Below are 8,904 nucleotides of genomic sequence, written 5' to 3'. Positions count from 1 at the left end.
CTTATTTGTAATACTTTTAGTATTGTTTTCAATAAAGATTGCTATTATTGTTTTGGGTGAACCAGTGTGGAGGCAATCTCCGCCTACTGGCTTCCACCCATATAATGGTCCAGAAAGTCTCGTACCGTCTCCTGTTCTCAATCTACTCTCCTTGGAGCAGTAGTACGGTTACCAAGGAAACCAAGCGACGCCCCTGGTTGTTCCTCTTCCTGTCTAGGGAAAGTTCCGGAAATTTCACGTGCGCGTATGCGAGACGTCGACGCAGAGTACGCTGGGAGCTTGGGGCGGGTTCGCGGCGCGCGTTGTCCTCGGAGCAGCCGGCAAAATGATGGTGAGTGGGGGGCACGGGAGTAGATCTGTTTCCATCCGCTCTCGTTCTGCCGTATCAACCCCAGGATTTTTTTTAATTAGTGTCCGCTTACTTTTGCTGTTATTGTTCTGTATCTTCTCTCCGCATTTTGCGCGAAGAGTCTCGTTCCCGTATTTTCTGTGTCCGGGCCTGTTTCCGGTGAGGCTGCAGGATGGTCCCCGTGGGCTCTTAGTGGTGGGATGTTTTCTCTCCCGGTAGAGGAGGGTAGGTGGGCTCTGTCTTTCAGCTAGCTTCACCCGGAGCCGCTGACAGTATTCCTTGTTGTGTGCGAGCTGGTGTAAGGTCTCAGTTCCTTATTTCCTCTGGAAAAGTAAGGTGGATACATGAAACAACAATCGGTAATGGAGAAAGAAGCCTGGGATAAATTTAAGCACAAAGAAATGAAAGGACTACCTGGAATTATCAGCAATAGTTTAATAGGAAGTAGATTGGGTCTACTGAAAACTGTTTGTGTTATTAGTACGTACATATCTGTAAGCTGTGTTTGAGTTCAGCATTGTTCTTGTGAAATATAGCTCAGTTTCAGACTCTTTTAGTTAATTTTAAAAACATTTAGACATACAAAGTTCCATAGGTTACTTTGAGGGGCATAATCGAAAGGGGCGCCCAAGTTTTCCTGAGGACGTCCTCGCAGGACGTCCCGGCGAAGGGACGGGGACACCTGTATTATCGAAACAAGATGGGTGCCCATCTTTTGTTTCGATAATAATGTTGGGGATGCTTAAATCTTGACATTCAGGTCATCCCTAGAGATGGTCGTCGTTTCTGATTTTCTACTTCTACTACTACTTAACATTTCTAAAGCGCTACCAGGGTTACGCAGCGCTGTACAATTTCACAAAGAGAGACAGTCCCTGTTCAAAGAGCTTACAATCTAATAGACACATGAACGGTCAGACCGATAGGGGCAGTCTGGATTCACTGCGATAATGGGAACTAAGGATGCCCATCTCAGAAACGACCAAATGCAAGCCCTTTGGTCGTGGGAGGAGCCAGCATTCCTAGTGCATTGGTCCCTCTGACATGTCAGGACACCAACCGGGCACCCTAGGGGGCACTGCAGTGGACTTCATAATTTGCTCCCAGGTGCATAGCGCTTTTACCTTGTGTGCTGAGCTCCCCCCAACCCCCCCCCCCCAAAACCCACTACCCACAACTGTACACCACTACCATAGCACTTAACGGGTGAAGGGGGGCATCAAGATGTGGGTACAGTGGGTTTTGAAGGGCTCACATTTACCACCACAAGTGTAACAGATACGGGAGATGGTCATCCCTAGAGATGGTCGTCCTTAGACTTGGTCGTTTCTGATTTTCTACTTCTACTACTACTTAACATTTCTAAAGCGCTACCAGGGTTACGCAGCACTGTACAATTTCACAAAGAGAGACAGTCCCTGTTCAAAGAGCTTACAATCTAATAGACACATGAACGGTCAGACCGATAGGGGCAGTCTGGATTCACTGCGATAATGGGAACTAAGGATGCCCATCTCAGAAACGACCAAATGCAAGCCCTTTGGTCGTGGGAGGAGCCAGCATTCCTAGTGCATTGGTCCCTCTGACATGTCAGGACACCAACCGGGCACCCTAGGGGGCACTGCAGTGGACTTCATAATTTGCTCCCAGGTGCATAGCGCTTTTACCTTGTGTGCTGAGCTCCCCCCAACCCCCTCCAAAACCCACTACCCACAACTGTACACCACTACCATAGCACTTAACGCGTGAAGGGGGGCATCAAGATGTGGGTACAGTGGGTTTTGAAGGGCTCACATTTACCACCACAAGTGTAACAGATACGGGGGATGGTCCTGGGTCCACCTGCCTGAAGTGCGCTGCAGACACTAAAACTGCTCCATGGTCATGCATACTGCTGTCATGGAGCTGGGAATGATATTTGAGCCTGGCAAAAAATATTTTTAAAAAATTTGTTTGAGGGTGGGAGGTGGTTAGTGACCACTGGGGGAGTAAGGGGAGGTGATCCCCGATTCTCTCCGGTGTTCATCGGGTCAGTTCGGGCACATTTCTATGGCTTGGTCGTAAGAAAAAAGGACCGGGTAAAGTCATCTAAGTGTTTGTCAGGGACGCCCTTTTTTTTCCCATTATGGGTCAAGGATGCCCATGTGTTAGGCACGCCCAAGTCCCGCCTTTGCTACGCCTCCCGACACGCCCCCGGGAACTTTGGTCATCCCCACGATGGAAAGCACAAAATCGGCTTTCCATTATACCGATTTGGGCGACGCTGTGAGAAGGACGCTCATCTTGTGATTTGTGTCGAAAGATGGGTGTCCTCTTTCGAAAATAAGCCTGTTTGTAAATCTAAGTGCTTTGGAAATAGGTCTCATAATGTGATCTGTTTGACAGAAAGTAGATAAATTAATTTGTTGTGTGTATAATTTAGTACTGGTGAGAGTGCTTCTGATAGCTGCATCCCTCAGTATTTGGAGTTTAGATGTATTAATATTTTTTTTTGTTCCAAATCAGAGCTCAAGGAGTATTATATATTCAAGTAAGGATTATTATATATTAAAGTAACTGAGAGGTATCCTTGCTCAAATTTATTTATTACATTTGTATCCCACATTTTCCCACCTTTTAGCAGGCTCAATGTGGCTTACATATTGCCGTAAACGGCGTTAGCCGATTCCGGTCTGAACAAATACATGGTACGAATGAATACAAGGTGATGCTGTAATAGATACGGTACATGTAAGGTTGGTGTAGTTGGGGGAACTTAGAAAGGGGGGGGGAGGAAGAGTCAGGTAATGTCATTTACGTTCTCTGCATTGTGTCGCAGGTGTCCATGTATTTTTATGTTGGGTCTGTTTATAATCTGTTTATAATATGGTCTGTTAACGAATGAGGTTATTGATGAAAGATCTGATTCTTAAAACATTTTTAATGAGATCAAAATGCCTGTTTGCAAACTTTGCAGTGCAGTCAGTACCTTGGGTGCCCTTTTACTAAAGGGTTTTAAGCCCTTAATACACTGTTAACACATTCTAATAGAGTAGAGCTGAATAGTGTTAAGGTGTTGGTAAAGTTTGTATTGAAGAATTTTTTTTTTTTTGGTTTAAAGAATTTTTCTGGGATGAGGCATGGTAAGTAAGGGGAATGAATGTGGAAATGTTATGCAGCTACTCCTTATATATAATAACTAGCCGTTATGACCGTTAAAACCGGCGAGATTTCCAGCTACCCTCCTCACCAGGTTGCTACCGTCCCCCCCGTCCCCCCCCCCCCCCCCGGAGTCACCGGCCCGGGCCCTCTCTTCGCGATTCAACTTACAGCACTGAAACCGCAGCAGGCAGATCAGCTGAGCTGCTGTTGGCCTTCCTTCTCTGCCTGTGTCCCGCCCTTGTGTGACGTAACATCGGCGAGGGTGGGACAGAGGCAGGGAAGGAAGGCCGACGGCAGCTCAGCTGATCTGCCTGCTGCGTTTTCGGCGCTGTAAGTTGAATTGCGACGAGAGGGCCCTGGTGGAGGGGGGGCAGCGACAGTGACTCCGGTTGGGGGGGGGGAGCGGTAGCGACCTTGGCGGATCCCTCCCTCCCTCCCCTTCGCGCAGTTTCCCTCTCTGTCCCGCCCCCATCATCACGTTTTGACGCGGGGGCGGGACAGAGAGGGAAAGTCTGTACTGTGCATTTGCGGGTGAGTATGGTCACTCGCAATTTGTATGTTTGATGTGCTAACTGGATAGCACAGTTAATGCAGGAGCACTTAAAGGGCTGGCTTTTTCTTGCTGCGTGGCCATTTCTGGGAGGGGAGCACTTAGCGCCACCTGAGTTACTGCTGGGTAAGCACAAGCGCTACAAAAATAGAATATATTTTTGTATCTCTGGAAATAGCTCGCTAGGGGTGGAAACTTCTAACAGGCTCTTGTGGTAGCCCGGCAGTAGTTCCGCATTGCGGCATGCCAACCCTTTTGAAAAAGGGTCCCTCAAAACCTCCTAAATAGATGGTAATTCCTAGTGTGTAAATGACAACATTGGTGTGCCACCTGAATAAAAAAAAACCAAACAAACTTGAAAATATCCTAAAAAGTGCTGTTAGATTTGCATTTAATGTGCTGGAGAAGCCCCTGTTAAGCCATGTTAACTCTAGATCTTAATAAATTTTAGTAAAAGGGCCCCATAGTTTGCCAAGTCTTTCTATTTTGAATAGTGGACATCTCTGACCAATTTATTGTAGCTACTAGGAATTCTCTCCACCTCTATCTAGATAATAATTTAGTTTTATGATGAAAACTTAATATTGTTAAAGTAAAGTTGTACACATACAATACAACATCTGGTAGGACTCCAGTTAACCTTAATTTTCTTATGAAACTTGTTTTGACTTACTTTAATTTTTTTTGCTTCCTATTAAAACAAACAAACAAAAAAACTCCACATAAAGTACTTTGGGTTTGGCTGCATGGAGGAATGGACAGATATTTGGCAACTAAGATTTAAAGCTAAAAAATGCAGGGTCACTTTGGTCGCAAGAATCCGAGGGAATGGCACAGTATAGGGGGTGAAGTGCTTCAGTGTACGAAAGAAGAGCGGGACTTGGGGGTGATTGTCTGATGACCTTAAAGCTTCCAAACAGGCAGAAAAAGCAACAGTCAAAGCCATAAGGATGCTTGGGTGCATAAATAGAGGGATGACAGCGCCAAACCACTACGAGAGAAACTGCATTGGCTACCAATCAAAGAACGCATCACTTTCAAAATCTGCACGACTGTTCACAAAATAATTTACGGGGAGGCACCGGGATACATGACAGACCTCATCGATCTGCCAGCCAGAAACACCACAAAATCATACCTAAACCTCCACTACCCAAGCAACAGAGGACTCAAATACAAATCCATCTATGTAACCAGCTTTTCCTATTTAAGCGCACAACTATGGAACGCACTGCCAAAAGCAGTAAAAACTACGCTCGACCATCTAGACTTCCGGAAAGCACTAAAGACAGACCTGTTCAGAAGAGCATACCCCACCGTCTCAACATAAAATACCTTTTCACCTACGTCATAATAAAACCAAAGACCCTAATGAACATTACCTGACTCTTCTCCCCTCTCCCTCTCTAAGACCCCCAATCCAACCTACCATACATGTACTTCATCCCACCACAGTATCACTTTGTATTATTCACACCATGTATTTGTTCATACCAGAATTGGCTATCGCCGTTAACGGTGATATGTAAGCCACATTGAGCCTGCACATAGGTGGGAAAATGGGGGATACAAATGTAACAAATAATAATAATGACCAGCCATTGTATAAGTCTCTGGTGAGGCCCCATTTACAGTACCTTAACCAGGATGGGACAAGGCTGCTGGCATCGGCATTTAAAAAGGAGATAGAACAGCTTTTAAACTAAAAGCGGGGGGGGGGGGGAAGACCGACAAGTCGCTCAAAAACGCATGGTTCAGGATAAGGTATCTTTCAAAGCTATCACCAAAACGGGGAAGATAGGGTTTCCCGATAGTGAGGTTGCAGAAGAGACCATAGTAGATCAGGTGTCCTTAAATAAAAATCACACAAAAGATTACAAATTAATACTGGCAAGTACTAAGCATGATGTAAATAGGAACAACAAATATACTTTGAAATGTCTATATGCTAATGCCAGGAGCCTAAGAAATAAGATGGGAGAGTTAGAATATATTGCACTAAATGAAAAATTAGACAGATATAATAGGCATCTCTGCGATCTGGTGGAAGGAGGTTAACCAGTGGGACACTGTCATTTCGGGGTACAAATTATATTGTAGTGATAGGGTGGATCGAATTGGTGGAGGGGTAGCAATGTATATTAACGACAGCCTTGAATCAAATAGATTGAAAATTCTGCAGGAAACAAAACACTTCTTGGAATCACTGTGGATTGAAATTCCATGTGTAAAGGGGAAAAGGATGGTGATAGGACTGTACTACCGTCCGAAGGCCAGGATGAACAGACGGATGCAGAAATGTTAAAGGAAATTAGGGACTCAAACAAACTGGACAACACCATAATAATGGGTGATTTCAATTACCCTGATATTGACTGGGTAAATGTAACATCGGGGCATGCTAGGGAGGTAAAATTCCTTGATAAAATCAAGGACAGCTTTATGGAGCAGCTAGTACAGGAGCCGACGGGAGAAGGAAAAGTTCTAGACCTAGTCCTTAGTAGAGCGCATGATCTGGTGCGGGAGGTAATGGTGCTGGGGCCGCTTGATAACAGTGATCACAATATGATTGGATTTTATATTAGCTTTGAAGTAAGTATACATAGGAAATCAAATACGTTAGCGTTGAACTTTAAAAAAGGAGACTGATAAAATGAGAAGAACAGTGAAAAAAAAAAACTTAGAGGAGCGGCTGCGAGGGTCAAAAATTTACATCAGGCGTGGATGTTGTTCAAAAACACCATCCTGGAAGCCCAGGCCAAATATATTCCTCGTATTAAAAAAGGAGGACGGAAGACCAAACGACAGCCGACATGGTTAAAAAGTGAGGTGAAGGAAGCTGTTAGAGCTAAAAGAAAATCCTTCAGAAAATGGAAGAAGGAACCGACTGAAAATAATAAGAAACAGCTTAAGGAATGTCAAGTCAAATGCAAAGCGCTGATAAGGAAGGCTAAGAGGGACTTTGAAAAAAAGATTGCGTTGGAGGCAAAAACACGTAGTAAAAATTTTTTTTAGGTATATTAAAAGCAGGAAGCTGGCAAAAGAATCAGTTGGGCCGCTAGGTGACCGAGGAGTAAAAGGGGCGATCAAGGAAGACAAAACTGTAGCGGAGTGATTAAATCAATTCTTTGCTTCGGTCTTCATCGAGGAAGATTTGGGTGGGATACTGGTGCCGGAAATGGTATTCGAAGCTGACGAGTCAGAGAAACTTAATGAATTCTCTGTAAATGTGGAGGATTTAATGAGGCAGTTCTACAAACTGAAGAGTAGCAAATCTCCTGGACCGGATGGTATTCATCTCAGAGTACTGATAGAACTGAAAAATGAGCTTGCGGAGCAAGCGTGGTACCGGAAGATTGGAGGGTGGCCAGTGTAACGCCGATTTTTAAAAAAAAAGTTCCAGAGGAGATCCGGGATGTTATAGACCGGTGAGTCTGACGTCAGTGCCGGGCAAAATGGTACAAACTATTATTAAGAACAAAATGACAGAGCATATTCAAAAGCATGGATTAATGAGACAAAGTCAACATGGATTTAGTGAAGGGAAATCTTGCTCACCAATCTACTACATTTCTTTGAAGGGGCGAACAACGTGGATAAAGGGGAGCCGGTTGATATTGTGTATCTGGATTTTCAGAAGGCGTTTGACAAAGTACCTCATGAAAGACTGCAGAGGAAATTGAAGAGTCATGGTACAGAAGGTAGTGTTCTATTGTGGATTAAAAGCTGGTTAAAAGATAGAAAACAGAGAGTATGGTTAAATAGTCACTATTCTCAATGGAGAATGGTAGTTAGTGGGGTTCCCCAGGGGTCTGTGCTGGGACCACTACTTTTTAACATGTTTATAAATGACCTACAGATGGGAGTAACTTGTGAGGTGATTAAATTTGCTGATGACACAAAGTTATTCAAAGTCGTTGAATTGCAGGAGGATTGTGAAAAATTACAAGAGGACCTTACGAGACTGGGCATATAAATGGCAGATGATGTTTAATGTGAGCAAGTGCAAAGTGAGGCCTGTGGGAAAGAGGAACCCGAATTATACCTACGTCATGCAAGGTTCCACGTTAGGAGTCATGGACCAAGAAAGGGATCTAGGTGTTGTCGTTGATGATACGTCAAAACCTTCTGCTCAGTGTGCTGCTGCGGCTAAGAAAGTAAATAGAATGTTAGGTATTAGGAAAGGAATGGAAAACAAAAATGAGGATGTTATAATGCCTTTGTATGGCTCCATGGTGCGACTGCACCTCGAATATTGTGTTCAATTCTGGTCGCCACATCTCAAAAAAGATATAGTGGAATTAGAAAAGGTGGAATTAGAAAAGGGCGACAAAAATGATAAAGGAGATGGGGACGACTTCCCTATGAGGAAAGGCTAAAGCAGCTAGGGCTCTTCAGCTTGGAGAAAAGGCGGCTGAGGGGATATATAATAGAGGTCTATAAAATAATGAGTGGAGTTGAACGGTTAGATGTGAAGCGTCTGTTTACGCTTTCCAAAAATACTAGGACTAGGGGGCATGTGATGAAGCTACAATGTAGTAAATTTAAAACAAATCGGAGAAAATGTTTAACTCAACGTGTAATTAAACTCTGGAATTTGTTGCCAGAGAATGTGGTAAAGGCGGTTAGCTTAGCGGAGTTTAAAAAAGGTTTGGACAGCTTCCTAAAGGAAAAGTCCATAGACCATTATTAAATGGACTTGGGGAAAATCCACTATTTCTGGGATAAGCAGTATAAAATGTTTTGTACTGTTTTGGATCTTGCCAGGTACTTGTGACCTGGATTGGCCACTGTTGGAAACAGGATGCTGGGCTTGATGGACCTTTGGTCTGTCCCAGTATGGCAGTACTTATGTACTTATGTA

At 44.1% G+C, this 8,904-nt stretch overlaps 1 protein-coding gene across 1 annotated transcript in view; it reads left to right on the top strand.

Annotated features, from left to right (window-relative positions):
* The first annotated feature begins 230 nt into the window (after positions 1 to 230).
* The window catches only part of CCT7 (chaperonin containing TCP1 subunit 7), a 70,937-nt gene continuing 62,263 nt past the window's right edge, over positions 231 to 8,904 (top strand). The window contains exon 1 of the mRNA XM_030190953.1: positions 231 to 331. Coding sequence (XP_030046813.1) covers positions 326 to 331 — 6 coding nt within the window. The 5' untranslated portion in view covers positions 231 to 325. The remainder of the gene's footprint in view (positions 332 to 8,904) is intronic.

Source organism: Microcaecilia unicolor, chromosome 2, assembly GCF_901765095.1.
Source record: "Microcaecilia unicolor chromosome 2, aMicUni1.1, whole genome shotgun sequence".
Taxonomy (NCBI): Eukaryota; Metazoa; Chordata; class Amphibia; order Gymnophiona; family Siphonopidae; genus Microcaecilia; species Microcaecilia unicolor.
The sequence above is the reverse complement of the archived record's forward strand: the minus strand, read 5'-3'. Positions and strand labels throughout refer to the sequence as shown.